This window comes from Erythrolamprus reginae, chromosome 6 (assembly GCF_031021105.1).
Source record: "Erythrolamprus reginae isolate rEryReg1 chromosome 6, rEryReg1.hap1, whole genome shotgun sequence".
NCBI classification, from domain to species: domain Eukaryota; kingdom Metazoa; phylum Chordata; class Lepidosauria; order Squamata; family Dipsadidae; genus Erythrolamprus; species Erythrolamprus reginae.
In genome coordinates, this window is record NC_091955.1 from 92,836,835 (window position 1) to 92,854,410 (window position 17,576).

At 42.1% G+C, this 17,576-nt stretch overlaps 1 protein-coding gene across 3 annotated transcripts in view; it reads right to left on the bottom strand.

Annotated features, from left to right (window-relative positions):
* The window catches only part of GATA3 (GATA binding protein 3), a 77,456-nt gene that overhangs the window by 15,647 nt on the left and 44,233 nt on the right, over window positions 1-17,576 (bottom strand). For 2 of the 3 annotated variants that reach the window (XM_070754423.1, XM_070754422.1), the window contains exon 4: window positions 432-577. In XM_070754423.1, coding sequence (XP_070610524.1) covers window positions 432-577 — 146 coding nt within the window. The remainder of the gene's footprint in view (window positions 1-431; window positions 578-17,576) is intronic. The other variant, XM_070754424.1, reaches the window with a different exon arrangement.

Consider the following 17,576-nt stretch of genomic DNA (forward strand, 5'->3'; position numbering starts at 1 on the left):
GTAAAGAGGAGGAGGAGGGAAGGGAAAGATGGGTGGGTGGGTGGGTGGGTGGGTGGATGGATGGATGGATGGATGGATGGATGGAGATAGAGAGGGGGAGGAGAGAAGAGAGTTGGATGGATGGATGGATGGATGGATGCAGGTGGGGAGGAGGAGGAGAGAAGGGATAGATGAATGGATGGATGGATGGAGGTAGGGAGGAGGAGAGAAGAATGCATGTATGGATGAAGGTGGGGAGGAGGAGGAGAGAAGGGATGGATAGATGGATGGAGGAAGATAGGGAGGAGGGAGAGGAGGAGGGAGATAGAAGAGAAGGGATGGATGGATGAAGGTAGGGAAGAGAAGGAGGGGGAGAAAAGAAAGAAGAAAATAGAAAGAGAGAGAGGAGAAAAAGAAGTTAGTGGGTTTTTTGAAATCTGAGCTCCACTTACCAGTCTTCTTTTGGGCTTTATCAGGGGCCGATTTTGCCCGTTCATTTTGTGGTACAATCCACAGGCGTTACAGAGGTAATGCCCCGTGCCATCTCGCCTCCAAAGCGGGGTTGAGGTAGCTCCACAGTTTACACACTCCCTGCCTTCTGAAAACAAAAGGGGACACAAATCATTGAGGGACAGCAAAGGACGGAAGAGGGAAGTTGGGTGGGACAGGGTTACAACAGGGTTTCTCCATCGCAGAGACCAGAATCAACATCTACGGAGATTCTCAATCATCCAAGTCTTGATTGTCCCCCCAATTTTTTTTTTCAATGGGAAAAAATGGGACTTTCTTGCTTTTCTTTGAAGACCGATAAGGTCCCACAGAGTTGGCCTTCTCCGGGTCCCGTCAACTAAACAATGTCGTTTGGCGGGCCTTAGGGGAAGAGCCTTCCCTGTGGCGGCCCCGGCCCTCTGGAACCAACTCCCCCCGGAGATTAGAATTGCCCCCACCTTCCCTGTCTTTCGTAAACTACTCAAGACTCATTTATACCACCAGGCATGGGGGAGTTGAGATATTCCTTCCCCCTAGGCCATTACAAGTTATGCATGGTATGTTTGTGTGTATGTTTGGCTTTTATAAATAAGGGTTTTTAGCTGTTTTATTATTGGATTGTCACATGCTGTTTTTATCATTGTTGTTAGCCGCCCTGAGTCTACGGAGAGGGGCGGCATACAAATCCAATAAATAATAATAATAATAATAATTATTATTATTATTATTATTATTATCAACTCAGAACTGAAGAAGCTTCCTGGAGGAGAAGTGAAACATCTTCAAAGAAAAACAAGGTAAATCCAGATCTCAGACTCAATAAACCCCCCAAAGGAACTTGCACGAACCAGGATCAACTTAATTTTCAGTTTGTTTCACCATGTGATCCGTTCTTTGGTTTTTGAGGGGGGTGAATGAAAGATAATTCTCCATTCCAACCTTCAAATAATCAAACCTTCTTCTTCAGGCTGAAAAACCTTGACACCAGCCTCCAGCCGTAAAAATAATTAACAACAATTTATAACTATAAATTATGCAGCCGGACAAAGAGCTGCTGTTTCATTATTAAGGAACAGTCTTTAATCAATGGGGGGAATTCTTTGAATTAATTTATCCAGCCAATTAAATGCTGCAGCTCTGTAAATAATTGAAACCTTTTGATTTTGTGAAGACGTTAGTATCATAAATCTAACACACTACTTTGAGTAGTGTATTACATTTATGATACTAACGTCGGAGGTTCATCTCCTCCGAGTTCACCAACAGAATCCCTTAAGAGAAAAGTTTATTGACATATTATTCATATCTTCTGTTGAACTGCTAATCAAATAATTCCCTAAATACTGTCAAACTATTTACTAAGTCTGCGCTACTACTACTACTAATTTTGTCTCATCATTCCTATCACCCATCTCCTCCCACTTATGACAGTATGACTGTAACTTGTTGCTTGTATCCTTAAAATTTTTATTAATATTGATTGTTTCCTGATTGCTTATTTGACCCCTATGACGATCATTAAGTGTGGTACTTCATGATTCTTGACAAATGTATCATTTTCTTTTATGTACACTGAGAGCATCTGCACCAAAGACGAATTCCTTGTGTGTCCAATCACATTGGCCAATAAAGAATTCTATTCTATCCTATCCTATTCTATTCTATTCCTCCCCTAGAATATATTCTATTCTATTCTCAATAAAGATTCTATTCCATTCTATTCTATTCCTCCATTCTATTCCATTCTATTCCATTCTATTCTATCCTATTCTATTCTATTCCTCCCCTAGAATCTATTCTATTCTATTCTCAATAAAGATTCTATTCCATTCTATTCCATTCCATTCTATTCTATTCTATTCCTCCCCTAGAATCTATTCTATTCTATTCTCAATAAAGATTCTATTCCATTCTATTATATTCCTCCATTCTATTCCATTCCATTCCATTTTATTCTATTCTATTCTATTCCTCCCCTAGAATCTATTCTATTCTATTCTCAATAAAGATTCTATTCCATTCTATTCCATTCTATTCCATTCCATTCCATTCTATTCTATTCCTCCCCTAGAATCTATTCTATTCTATTCTCAATAAAGATTCTATTCTATTCTATTCATCCAGATTGAAGCAGGAGATTTTAAAACATGTGCAACCAAGACCAAAAAACCATGTCTCACTTAGCGACAGAAAAATGGGGCGTTCAATTGTGGTCGTAAATCGAGGACAACCTGTAGTGCAGGAATCCAGAAACTGGATTATTTCAAGCAGCCAAGTTCAATGGGTAGGTTGAAAGGAAGGCGATGGGTCTCCAGTGTTCTTTGTTAATTGAGATAAATCTTTAAAGGTTAATTATTGTTGTTTATAGGCATTTGAGCCAGCTGCGTGCTCTTTTAACCATGAATAAAGCTCAGTTCCCTTCCCACTGCTCTATTTTTATTTTTTCCATATATTTAGGCAACTGTATATCATGCGTCTATTACCATTTCCTTTTTAAAATAAAAATAGCAGCTGAAAAAGATCTATTCGGTCTAAATAAATAGCCAAGGCCAGACAAATTTTATTTATTAAAAATTAACCCATGCCAGAAAAGTGTCTACTCAGCCCTTAATAATCCACTCCGAGTCCTCGGAGAGGGGCGGCATACAAATCTAATAAATTATTATTATTATTATTATTATTATTCTCAAAATGGGTGGACAGTGCAGTCAGGCAGTAGGGAAAGCAAGTAGGATGCTTGGCTGCATAGCTAGAGGTATAACAAGCAGGAAGAGGGAGATTATGATCCCACTATATAGAGTGCTGGTGAGACCCCATTTGGAATACTGTATTCAGTTCTGGAGACCTCACCTACAAAAAGATATTGACAAAATTTAACGGGTCCAAACACGGGCTACAAGAATGGTGGAAGGTCTTAAGCATAAAACATATCAGGAAAGACTTAATGAACTCAATCTGTACAGTCTGGAGGACAGAAGGAAAAGGGGGGACATGATTGAAACATTTTAATATGTGAAAGGATTAAATAAGGTCCAGGAGGGAAGTGTTTTTAATAGGAAAGTGAACACAAGAACAAGGGGACACAATCTGAAGTTAGTTGGGGGAAAGATCAAAAGCAACATGAGAAAATATAATTTTACTGAAAGAGTAGTAGATGCTTGGAACAAACTTCCAGCAGACGTGGTTGGTAAATCCACAGCAACTGAATTTAAACCTGCCTGGGATAAACATAGATCCATCCTAAGATAAAATACAGAAAATAGTATAAGGGCAGACTAGATGGATCATGAGGTCTTTTTCTGCCGTCAGTCTTCTATGTTGTTGTTATTATTATTATTATTATTATTATTATTATTATTATTATTATTATTATTATTATTATATGAAAAAATATTTGTTTTTACTATTGATCCAGAATCTAAAGAACTGAAGAAGATTCTTGGATGGGAAACAGAAGGTTTTCAAGTAAAAAGAAAGTGAAGTTGCCATTTATTTATTTATTTATTTATTTATTTATTTATTATTTGGATTTGTCTGCCGCCCCTCTCCGAAGACACAAATATCTTTGTGAAAAGCATGACTCTGAGAATAAAGACGGATCTAGAATTTACTAACCCAGGCAGTGATGGGCTGCCAAAGATTTTACTTCCACTCCATAAGCCTGGTTTATTTTGTGGGTGTAGCTTGATGGTCATGTGAGTGGGTAGGAGTGGCTTGTCGGCCATGGGACCAGGTGGGAGTGGCTTGACAATCATGTGACTGGGGGTGGCTTGAAGATCATATGATTGGATGGGAGTGGCTTACTGACCAAGATAAGTTTTCAAACAGGTCCTTGGCCTCTTTTTCAATTGATTAAGCCCCATTATTTGAATAGCCGCAAAAGGGACAAATGATAGACAGCATTATTTATTGAGGAGCGCAGTAATATTTGAAGATTTTGTACTGAACTCGCAAAGTTCAGTATGATAACAGATTAGGCAAGTGGCTCAATTTTCTCCCATTGCTTTAAAAGTTCAGTTCTAGATAATGATTAAATGGATTAAAGCACATGGGTAAAAACATACAATTTAATTGTTTCCTATTTTAAAAGGAATTAAAGATCATACTAAAGTACTGGAAAAGGAAGGACAATAAAAAAACTATCAAGTATTCAATAAATAGTGCATAAACTTACTACTCCCACTGTGCCGTCCCCCCACATGAGGAGAACAGCCCATTACTGAACCCAGGGGTAAGGTGTTTAGGTCTAGCCCTTGGGGCCAACTTGGAAACCATGAAGAGCTGCTTGTGGTTCCTCTGGCAGCAAAAATGGAGCTCAAGAGGGCTGCCTGCGTTCCCCACCTTCAGACCACCAGCTCCATTTTTCATTGGCAGAGGGCTAGCAAAACAAACTAAAAACAAAACAAAAGGAGAAATGTTTCCCCTTTTTGCATTTGAGCTCCTGAGACGGGACAGAAAAGGAGGCATGGAAAGGCAAAGAAGAAGAAAGCAAAGGGGGCAAGTGAAGGAAACCATGGGGGAGGGCCTTCTCTGTCGTTCCCCCGGCTCTATGGAACCAGCTACCCCCCCTCCTGATGTACATACTGCTCCCACCCTACTGGCCTTCTAGTTTATTAAACTAGACATAACCCATTCCTTTAACTGTTCTCTATATGTTTTAGCCTCCAGTCCCCTAAGCATCTTTGTTGCTCTTCTCTGCATTCTTTCCACTCAACATCTCGTCTCCTTCCTTTTTTTGAAACCCCACCGGGACTTATTCTCAAAAAAACAAAAAACAAAGAGAGAAAGAGAGAGAGAACAAGTCCTTTTGTCCTTTGATTTGGGTGAGGCTCCCTGATCCACTGTCCTTGCTCTAAGAGAAGGCTATAATTCACACCTCGATGAATTAAACCATGGGACAATCTTAATAAGGCGCTCAGAACTTTCTAACATGCTAAGCTTTTTACCCTGTGGCTGAAATGAGTTATGTGCATTTATATAATGTCATTATTTTCTTCTGTGCCTCTTGAAATTCAGATGAGCAGCTCCTCCAGAGAAAAAGGTGTTTCTCTCTCTCTCTCTCTCTTTCTTTCTCATTCTCTCTCTCTCCTTTTCCCCCCCTCTCTCCCTCCTTCACCCCACTTTCTCTGTCCCTCACTTTCTCCTTCCATCCCTCTCTTCTTCTCTCTCCCCCCTCCCTCGCTTCTTCCCTCCCTCTCCTTCTTTCCTCTCCTCTCTTCTCTTTCTCCCTCTTCCTCTCTCCTTCCATACCTCTTTCCCTCTCTCCCTCCTTTCCTCCTTCCATCCCTCTCTCTCACCATCCCACGCTCACTCCTTCCCTTCCTCTCTCTCTCTCTCCTTCTCTTTCTCCCTCCCTCTCTCCTTCCCTCTTTCCCTCTTTCTCCTCTGCTCTCACTCTCTCACTCCTTCTTTCTCACTCCATCTCTCCCTTCCTCCCTCCCCTCTCCTTCTCTTTCTCCCTCCCTCTCTTTCTCCTTCCCTCCTTGCCTCTCTCTTTCTCTCCTTCCCTCCCTCCCTCCCTCTCTCTCTCCCTTCCTTCCTCCCTCCCCTCTCCTTCTCTTTCTCCCTCCCTCTCTTTCTCCTTCCCTCCTTGCCTCTCTCTTTCTCTCCTTCCCTCCCCCTTTCTCTCCTTCCCTCTTTCCCTTTTTCTCCCTCCTCTGCTCTCACTCTCTCACTCCTTCTGTCTCACTCCATCTCTCCCTTCCTCCCTCCCCTCTCCTTCTCTTTCTCCCTCCCTCTCTTTCTCCTTCCCTCCTTCCCTCTCTCTCTCCCTTCCTCCCTCCCTTTTTTCTTCTCTCTCTCATCTTATCCTTTAATACATATTTTTTTTAACAGCAATGCTGATACGGAATGAATGCAGTAATGATGGCCTTGTGTTATTACTGCCACGGGGATGTACTACACTTCAAATGAATCTCGACGTTTACCTACCTAGGTAGTTTTTTGGCAGTGCAGCTTCTTATTATGACACTGAGGCCCATTTTAAGCTTAAAACGAAACAATGGTAAGGTGGAGAGTGGTTGTGGCCACAGACTGAAGATCGGGCACCATTTTTTTTCCTACCACAAATACATATTCCAGTTAGACGAATTATTTTAGAAGCAGATCGTCTAAGACACTTGCTATGCAAAAGCCTGAGGCTTGAGGGTAGAAATAGGCAACTGCAGATAGTCCTTGAAAACGTATTTTCACATTTACGGATTTTTAAAGGTGCTTTTTCACTTATTTACATTATTTTAAAAAGTGTATTTTCACATTTACATATTTTTAAAAGTGTATTTTAACATTTACATATTTTAAAAGGGGATATTTTCACTTATTTGCATATTTTTAAAAGTCTATTTTCACTCATTTGCCGATTTAAAGCTGCATTTTCAATTTCTTTATAGATTTAAAAGTATATTTTCCCTGGAGAGAACGCTTCCTCCTCCCTTCACGTCGGCTCAATTGCATTGAAAAATAATACAATAACCTAAAACAACTAGAACAAACCAGAATTTTATGCAGAGTCTTATCTTCCCCCCTGCATACTAATTAATATAAATAACTTGAACTTTGCAAACTTCAGCAGCAGATGTGAGAGGCAGGACCAATAAAACCTAAGCAGTTTTCACATGGAAGATTAAACAGCCTTTATTGGTGCCACATGTTGGTGTCGCTAATAGATGCGGAAAAATGTGCATACATTCTAATGTCAGTTTTATATTTGCAGACCAATTGGGCTTTCAGACGGCGCTTGGGGTTATTCCAGAGGCACTTGTCCACAGTTCGGCAGAGTCTCTTGCGAAAGCCTGGAACGAGGCTGCAGCAGAGGCTCTTGACCGGATTGCGCCTTTGCGACCTCTCCGTGGCGCTAGACCCCGTAGAGCTCCATGGTTCAACGAGGAGCTCCGGGAGTTGAAACGCCAGAAGAGACGTCTAGAGAAGCGATGGAGGAAGAGTAGGTCTGAATCTGATCGAACACTTGTAAGAGCTTTTATTAAGACTTACAAAGTGGCGCTCAAGGCGGCAAGATGCGCGTACCATGCCGCCTTGATTGCATCAGCGGAATCCCGCCCGGCCGCTCTGTTTAGGGTGACCCGCTCCCTTCTTAATCAGGGGGGAGTTGGGGAGCCCTTGCAGAGTAGTGCCGAGGACTTTAACACGTTTTTCGCTGATAAAGTCGCTCGGATTCGGGCCGACCTCGACTCCAATTGTAAAGCAGAGTCGACTGACAACGAGTCAGTCGAGGTGACTGGGGCACGTACTTGTCCACCTGTCTGGGAAGAGTTTGATCTGGTGACACCTGATGAAGTGGACAAGGCCATTGGAGCTGTGAGTTCCGCCACCTGTTTACTGGATCCGTGTCCCTCCTGGTTGGTTTCGGCCAGCAGGGAGGTGACACGGAGCTGGGCCCAGGAGATTACCAACGCTTCCTTGGGGAGGGGAGTTTTTCCATCACTCTATAAAGAAGCGCTTGTGCGCCCCCTCCTCAAGAAGCCCTCCCTGGACCCAGCCGTACTTAACAACTATCGTCCAGTCTCCAACCTTCCCTTTATGGGGAAGGTTGTCGAGAAGGTGGTGGCACTCCAGCTCCAGCGGTCCTTGGAAGAAGCCGATTATCTAGGTCCCCAGCAGTCGGGCTTCAGGGCCGGTTACAGCACGGAAACCGCTTTGGTCGCGTTGATGGATGATCTCTGCCGGGCCCGGGACAGGGGTTTATCCTCTGTCCTGGTGCTCCTTGACCTCTCAGCGGCTTTCGATACCATCGACCATGGTATCCTTCTGCGCCGGCTGGAGGGGTTGGGAGTGGGAGGCACTGTCCTTCAGTGGTTCTCCTCCTACCTCTCTGGCCGGTCGCAGTCGGTGTTAGTGGGGGGCCAGAGGTCGACTCCTAGGTTTCTCCCTTGTGGGGTGCCTCAGGGGTCGGTCCCTCTCCCCCCTGCTATTCAACATCTACATGAAACCGCTGGGCGAGATCATCCAAGGACATGGGGTGAGGTATCATCAATATGCGGATGATACCCAGCTTTACATCTCCACCCCATGCCCAGTCAACGAAGCGGTGGAAGTGATGTGCCGGTGCCTGGAGGCTGTTGGGGCCTGGATGGGTGTCAACAGACTCAAGCTCAACCCGGATAAGACGGAGTGGCTGTGGGTTCTGCCTCCCAAGGACAATCCCATCTGTCCGTCCATCACCCTGGGGGGGGAATTATTGACCCCCTCAGAGAGGGTCCGCAACTTGGGCGTCCTCCTCGATCCACAGCTCACATTAGAACAACATCTTTCAGCTGTGGCGAGGGGGGCGGTTTGCCCAGGTTCGCCTGGTGCACCAGTTGCGGCCCTATCTGGACCGGGACTCATTGCTCACAGTCACTCATGCCCTCATCACCTCGAGGTTCGACTACTGTAATGCTCTCTACATGGGGCTACCTTTGAAAAGTGTTCGGAAACTTCAGATCGTGCAAAATGCAGCTGCGAGAGCAGTCATGGGCCTACCTAGGTATGCCCATGTTTCACCATCACTCCGCAGTCTGCATTGGTTGCCGATCAATTTCCGGTCACAATTCAAAGTGTTGGTTATGACCTTTAAAGCCCTTCATGGCATCGGACCAGAATATCTCCGAGACCGCCTCCTGCCGCACGAATCCCAGCGACCGATTAGGTCCCACAGAGTGGGCCTTCTCCGGGTCCCGTCAACTAAACAATGTCGGTTGGCGGGCCCCAGGGGAAGAGCCTTCTCTGTGGCAGCCCCGGCCCTCTGGAACCAACTCCCCCCGGAGATTAGAACTGCCCCTACTCTTCCTGCCTTCCGTAAACTCCTTAAAACCCACCTTTGCCGTCAGGCATGGGGGAACTGAAACACCTCCCCCTGGGCACGTTTAATTTATGCATGGTATGTCTGTGTGTGTGACTGTTAGCATATGGGGTTTTTTAAATATTTAAATATTTTAAATTTGTCTGATTGCTTATGATTTGTTTTTTACATGTTGTGAGCCGCCCCGAGTCTTTGGAGAGGGGCGGCATACAAATCTAAGTAATAAATAATAAATAAATAAATAAATTGGTATACAAAAAATGCCTGCACTCGATTTATGCCAATAGAAAATGCCCTTTGTTGCAACTGCTTAAGCTAGTAAATGAAGAGGGGTGGCATACAAATCTAATTAATAATAATAATAATAATAATAATAATAATAATAATAATAATCGATCACATACTCAGCTGCTGCAAAAAGATCGCACAGACTGACTACAAGCATAGACATGATGCTGTGGCACAGATGATCCACTGGAACTTGTGCCAGAACTACAATTTACCAGTGGCAAAGAACTGGTGGGATCATAAGCCCGAAAAAGTGGTCGAAAATGAGCAAGCAAAACTACTGTGGGACTTCCGACTTCAGACTGACCAAATTCTGAAGCATAACACACTAGACATTGTGATCGTGGAGAAAAAGAAAGTAGGGATCATCGACATTGCAATCCCAGGAGACAGCAGAATTGAGGAGAAGCAGCTAGAGAAATTAGTGAAATACGAAGATCTAAAAATCGAGCTGCAACGACTCTGGCATAAGCCAGTGAATGTGGTCCCAGTGGTACTTGGCATGCTGGGCGCAGTGCCAAAGGATCTCAGTGGACATTTGAAAACCATCAGAATTGACAAAATCTCCATCTGTCAATTGCAAAAGGCCGCTTTACTGGGATCGGCCGCTACATCACGCAGTCCTAAGTGCTTGGGAAGTGCCCGACTGGTGATGAAATACGAAATCCAGCATAGTGATCTCGTTTGCTGTGTTGTACTGACATAATAATAATAATAATAATAATAATAATAATAATAATAATAGGGTTTTTCCCCCCTTTGAACGTGGCTCAAGGGGACAGAGCCTCTTAAACTAATGGATAATCTAATCCTATCTTACGTTAACTCAAAAATAAAATTATATTCTGGGAAGTGCTTTTCTTATCATTCGGCATCAGTGGTGAGCATCAGCTGGTGCGGTCAGGCGCTCTGTCGCAGTAGGAAATTCTGTGTTGGGAACAGAGCAGTGTGTCCCCAATGCATTCCTGCGTGCCCCCACGTGAAGTTTAGCTTCTGCACATGTGCAAAATCTTTTGCAAGCGTGATTTCAGAAATTTTCGCTAATTTTTTTTGCTTCTGCACATGCGCGGAAGCAAGAATATCGGCGAAAACCGCCAAAATCTCGCTCTCGCACATGCCCTCTCGCAAGATTTCATTTGCTGCACATGCGCAGAAGCCAAATCTCATGCCGATGGTTGTGCGCATGCACACAATGACCTCGGAGGATGCACCAATAGCGCCGAAGATGAGTGGCTCTTCGCTATTCGGCATCCTTCGTGAACAAACTTCTTCCTTTTTTGGGGGTCTATAGCAATATGATGATATAGCATACCAAAAGAAACCCCCAAAGCTGAAAGAAGGAGAAATAAGGGAGGGAATTTCCATAACACCGTATCTATCTAATCCAGGAGTTGGTAACCTGTAGCTCTGGAGCCGCATGTGGCTCTTTCATGCCTTTGCTGTGGCTCCCTGTCACTGGTCAGTAAAAAGAAAAAGGATGACACTCTAGGAGGAGACTCAATGGTGGGGGAACTGGACTTCCGGTCAATAGAGGAAAAGGATGCTGTGCTAGGAGGAGACTCTATGGTGGGGGGAACCAAACTAACAATCAAAAAAGGAAAAAGAATGCTATGCTAGGAGGAGACTATTGTGAGGGAACTGATCGGCAGAATAAAAAGGATGCTGTGATAGGAGGAGACTCTATGGTGGTGGGAACCGGACTTCTATTCGAAGAGGAAAAAGGATGCTATGGTAGGAGAAGACTATCATGGGGGAACCAGTTGGCAGAGGCAAAAATATGCCATGGTAGGAGGAGACTCTATGGTGGGGGGAACCGGACTTCCGGTTGGCAGAGGAAAAAGGATGCCACACTAGGAGGAGACTCTATGGTAGGAGAACCTGACTTCTGGTTGGCTATGGAATTGAATGAAGGGGGCATCCAGTTAGGACCTTTGTGGCTCTTCAAGTGTTTAAGGTTGCCGACCCCTGATTTAATCGATAAAGCCCAAAAATGCAAAGTGGACAAACTTCCAACTTGATGAAAACCATTTGAAACAAACCAAAGTCCCTGCCAGATGGGAGCGCTTGAAAAATCACCAGTCTTAAAATAAGAGTAATTCAAATAAAAATGTTTCCCGGAAAGCGTATTTATTATTTATTAATTAGATTTCTATGCCACCCTATTCCTCGCCCTGAGGGCAGCTCAGAGCAAAATAATACATAGCATGTAGAAATCTAAAATTTAAAAACATACTATAACCCCAATTTCTTTAAAAACCAGCCACTCATATTCAGGCACTCAAACGTGAATTCATTCGTCGGCCAAGGCTAGATTTAGAAGAAAAGGAGGGATAAGAGATAGAGAGATTATCTGTAGAAAGTTTACCAAATTTGCAAATGACCCAAAAACTGGATAGGATTCTTAATATTCGGCATAAATTACAAACCAAAATGATCTTGACCAATTAAAGAAATGGGCTGAAAAACTAGATTTAAGTGAGACAAGTATAAAGTTCTTTAGTTAGGAAACAGAAACTAGACACACGAGACATAGGAATATGAAACTTTAGTGTGATATGTGGTTGCAAAATGTAGTCTTGGATTACATCAATAAATCACATGTAGTCACTATTCTAGTTTACTCCTCTTATGTTAGGCCCTGCCTCAATTTTGGGCACCACACAGTTATGACGGCAATTGAGCCGCAAATTTCTGTTGTTAAGCAAACCACAATTTTTAAATTCTGTCCTCCTCTCCATCTCAACTGAAGAGTGCCACATCCCTTCACAACAACTTGTGAAGACTGAGTCTACAACTAGCATCTTACACTTAATAGGAAAGTAAGTGCAAGATAACTCTTTCTCCCTACATCGTAGTTTCACGTAAGCACCTTTATTTTATTTATTTATTTTTATTTATTCATTCATTTGTCCAATACACAAATACATAGGAAGAAAAATAGACATGTGGTAATATATATAAGGGTAAAGTGAACTTAGAGGAGAGGATATATGAAAGAAAGAAAATATATATGATAAGTGAAAGAAAGGAAAGACAATTGGACAGGGGACGAAAGGCACACCAGTGCACTTATGTATGCCCCTTACTGACCTCTAAGGAACCTGGAGAGGTCAATCGTGGAGAGTCTAAGGGAGAAGTGTTGGGGGTTAGGGGTTGACACAATTGAGTCCGGCAATGAGTTCCACGCTTTGATAACTCGATTGTTGAAATCGTATTTTTTACAGTCAAGTTTGGAGCGGTTCGTATTAAGTTTGAATCTGTTGCGTGCTCTTGTGTTGTTGCGGTTGAAGCTGAAGTAGTCATTGACCAGTAGGACGTTGCAGCATATGATCTTGTGGGCAATACTCAAATGGTGTTTTAGGCGCCGTAGTGTCCACCAGCTTTATTTATAAGATTGTTAGTGTCCACTTAGTGGAAAGAGTTTAGTAAAGTAAGGCTACAAATGCAACTGGCCATACTACAGTCCATGGGGTGGAAGGGACCTTAGTGGTCTTCTAGTCCAATATAAAAGATACAAATACAATTAAAAAAAGAAGTTGAATAAGAAAATCTAAAATTATAAACCCTAGTTAAAAACCCATAATTCAATCAATCCAGGCACACACATGCCTACCATTCAATGTAATTTGGTCATGATAGTTGTCAGTTTCATGGCCCCCAGGCCTGCCAGCAAAGCCAGTAGGGTGGGAGCAGTACGGACTTCGTGGGGAAGTCGGTTTCAGAGAGCCGGGGTGGCCACAGAGAAGGCCCTCCCCCATTGCCCAGCCAACCTGCATTGCTTAGTCGATGGCACCTGGAGGAGGCTAACCCTGTGTGATCTCATTGGTCTCTGGGAGGTGTACGGCAGGAAATGGTCCTGTAGATAGTCTGGCCCTAAGCCATGTAGGACTTTAAAATGGGTGAACAGTGCAGTCAGGCGATAGGGAAAGCAAGTAGGATGCTTGACTGCATAGCTAGAGGTATAACAAGCAGGAAGAGGGAGATTGTGATCCCGCTGTATAGAGAGCTGGTGAGACCACATTTGGAATACTGTGTTCAGTTCTGGAGACCTCACCTACAAAAAGATATGGACAAAATTGAAAATGTCCAACGACGGGCTACAAGAATGGTGGAAGGTCTTAAGCATAAAACCTATCAGGAATGTCTAATCCTACCTTGAAGCTATCAAGACTGACAGCTGTCACAACCTCTTCTGGAAGGGAATTCCATCAACCAAGGACCCTCTGGGTGAAGAAATATTTTCCTTGATTTGTCCTCACTTTCTTAACTATGAGCTTTAGGGGGTGCCCACTCGTCCTAGTATTGTGTGATAGAGAAAAGAATTTTTCTCTATCCACCTTTTCTATCCCATGCATGATTTTATACACTTCGATCAAGTCACCCCTTAAACGCCGTCTTTCAAGACTGAAGAGACCAAAGCATTGCAACCTGGTATCGTAAGGGAGGTGTTCCATTTCCTTGATCATTCCTGTTGCCCTTTTTTGCACCTTTTCCAGTTCCATTCTATTCTTCTTGAGGTGTGGTGTCCAGAACTGTACACAGTACTCCAAGTGTGGTCTCACCATCGATTTGTACAGAGGCAATACAACACTTACTGACTTATTTTCAATTCCATTCCTAATCATGGCAAGAATGGAATTTGCTTTTTTTACTGCTGCTTCACACTGGGTTGACATCTTCATTGAGCTGTCCACCAAAACCCCAAGATCCCTTTCTTGGGTTGTCTTGGAAAGTTTTGTCCCCATCAGTTGGTAGGTATAATTGGGGTTCTTTGCCCCGATAAGCATAACTTTACACTTTGAAGAAATAAACGTCAAAAAGCACTGATAGAGCGGAAGCCATCAAAACACAGAAAAATTGGCCCAAACTTCAGAAAAAAAGATGGCGGTGAAATATTCCCAAAGAGGAAGAGGTAATTAAGAAAATATTACATTGCACTGAGATGGATATGATGACAAGACTGTTAAATAACCAAGAGGAATCAGAATTTTATGTGATTTGGAATAAGGTGTATATATGGGTAAATAAGAAGAAAAATTAAATGCAAAACCTATGTGAGAATTGAAGATATATCGCAATGATTTATCTTCTCTTTTTTATCTTGTTTATATATGAAGTTTTTTTAATATAAGGTTGAATAAAATTTCTTCTTTTCATTTAAATTAATATGTTGACTTAAGGTATTAACAATGTATTCTTTTTTCTGTAAGGAAATTTTACTTCCATGACAAGAGGGGGAATTGTAACCCCTACTTCATGTCAAATGTTTGTTTGTATGTTTGTCAATTTTTATGGAAAATCAATAAAGTTTATATTTAAAAAAAGAGAGAATGGACCGGCACAGACAGAACCAGATCTGTGATGCCAAAAATTACATCACTTCACCAGCGGGTCATTAACGGTTCGAGCAATCTTGTCCAAACTTGGAGTAACCCACCACTGCCCTCAATTCCTTTCTTCAATAAGCTACTTTAATAGGTGCTGGGAAGCGATGGCTCTGTCCGAAAAAACCCTTCCTGAAAAATGAATGCGAAATTGTTTTCTTAGCATATCCTTAGCCTGGGAATTTGTTTTCACTGTCGGCAGCAATGCTCACACCCCATTCTACTCATATTTCCCTTCGGGCTTTCTTTTATTCAACAGCCTGAACTGGAAAGGTGAAAGAAGAGATTTTCGTTGTCACTATTATTAAACTACTGAGAGCCTGGAAGCGATGTGCGATGTGCCACAAGGCACTCAGAGTAGGGGGGGGGAATTTAGACACAATTCTGGATGACCTGGTGTCAACCCCAGGATTTGAACCTTTGAATCTTTTTTTTTTTTTGGCAAATATTTTTTTCTTTTTTCTTGTTTTTAAATATGTTTATTGGATATATACATTAAAAACAGGGTACAGAAAAGTAAAGGGAATATATATAATGTGCATTCTAGCAATTATAGTTTGCTTATATAGCATACGTGAGCGGGGAAAGAGAAAGGAAGAAAGGGAAAGGGATTTAGAAAGAAGGGAAAGAAATAAAAGAGGAGGAGGGATAGAAAAATAGAGCAAGAAAAAAGTAGTAAGAAGAGTGTGGAGGACCAGCGTTAGAGCTGGGGCTTCCATGTTTTGCGGCCTGTGGTTTAAGCATATAGGTGGTATAGATTTTCCTGAAGTTTTATCCATTTATACACTTTATTTAATTTTATTTAATATTGTGGTATTTATACACTTTACCCTTAGATTATCTACGATTGACCTATCCAGATTCCTAAGGGGTCAGTAAGGGGCGAGTACAAGTGCACTAGAGCAGTGTTTCCCAACCTTGGCAACTTGAAGATATCTGGACTTCAACTCCCAGAATTCCCCAGCCAGCATTCGCTGGCTGTGGAATTCTGGGAGTTGAAGTCCAAATATCTTCAAGTTGCCAAGGTTGGGAAACACTGCACTAGAGTGCCTTCCGTCCCCTGTCCTATTGCTCTCCTATACCTCCTATACCTTTCTTCTATTCCTATATCTCTTCTCCTATTCTTTCATTGATATGTTCTATTACTTTATCTTCTTTTCTATTATTTCTTAGATATATTTTACTATGAGTATCTCCTCTATAACCTTCATCATGTATTTTATTATGTGTATATAGATATATACCCACTAAAAGCCTCATTGTGTATTGGACAAAATGAATAAATAAATAAAATAAATAAATATGTATTTGACGTAGTTGCCAGTGCCAACATTTATCAGTGGTTTAACGGTTTGTTCATTCAGTTTCTTTGTAGTTCAAAATTTGTGTCGATCGATGTTTACAGTTTATCGTTTCAATTTGATATTATGATTCATGTCGTAGTTTACTGGTTTTACACATTGTTTGAGTTGGACATTTTTCTTGATGTATAATTTTTAAGTAATTTCTTTTTTTTTAACCAATGGTACCATTTGTCCCATGCTTTGTAGAAATCTGTCTCATCCTTATTTTGCAGTTCCATTGTTAGCTTGGACATTTCTACACATTTTTTCACTCCAATCACATATGCAAAACGACATACCATCAATCTTGAAATACATCACAATCATCATTTTTTAAAAATTCAGTATTCATCATCCATCCAATGCTGCCTCCTTGACATTTGACACCTGGACGAGAATAGTTACCCAAATTTCTTATATGTATTTTTAAAAGCTATTAGCTAATAGTTTTTTGGGCTTATTACATCAAATCATTTAAGCCGTAGTGCTTCAGTCTTCTCCATATATCCTTAATATCAATTTCACGTATATTTCTTACCATCACTTTTATGGTAATTGCCCTTTGAACCTTTGAATCTTGACTATACTTTATCCATATCTCCTTTTGAAGGAGAGCCTCTTCCATAAATATCTTCCCCAAAGGGATTTCTCCATGCAACCACTGCTTACAGAAAAGGGGAAATCAAGAAGCCTGATCGCCACCCCAAGCCGTCAAATTGAGATTCTGATGGAATGGGAGAAATCTTAAGCTATAGAAGAGAATATTTGTAGCTCAGGGTTTCAACTGTGGGTTCTTTGGTGCTCTGAATTTGGTGGTCAGATGTTTCTTGACCTAACTACATAGCATCATCAGGAGAAACAGGAGGAAGAACAGCAGGAGGAGGAAGAGGCAGGGGGAGGGGGAGGAGGAGGACAGGAGGAGGAGGAGGAAGGGGAGGAGGAGGAGGAAGAAAAGGAAGAGGAGGAGAGGAGGAGGAGGAGGAGAAAAGGTAGAAGAAGAGGAAGAAGAGGATTAAGAGGAAGAGGAAGAGGAGGAAGGGGAAGAAGAAGAAGAAGAAGAAGAGGAAGAAGAGGAAGAAGAAGAAGAAGAAGAAGAAGAAGAAGAAGAAGAAGAAGAACAAAGGAAATAAATGAGGAGGAGGAAGAGAGAAAGAGAGTGAGGAGGAGGAGAAGGAGAAGGAGAAAGGAGAAAGAGACTGAACATGGAACCTTTTTCATGTCCTGATATCTGCAATCTTTGCCCACACAGTATGACCCCAATATTGACCCCAATAATATGCCGAAAGATGTTACAAA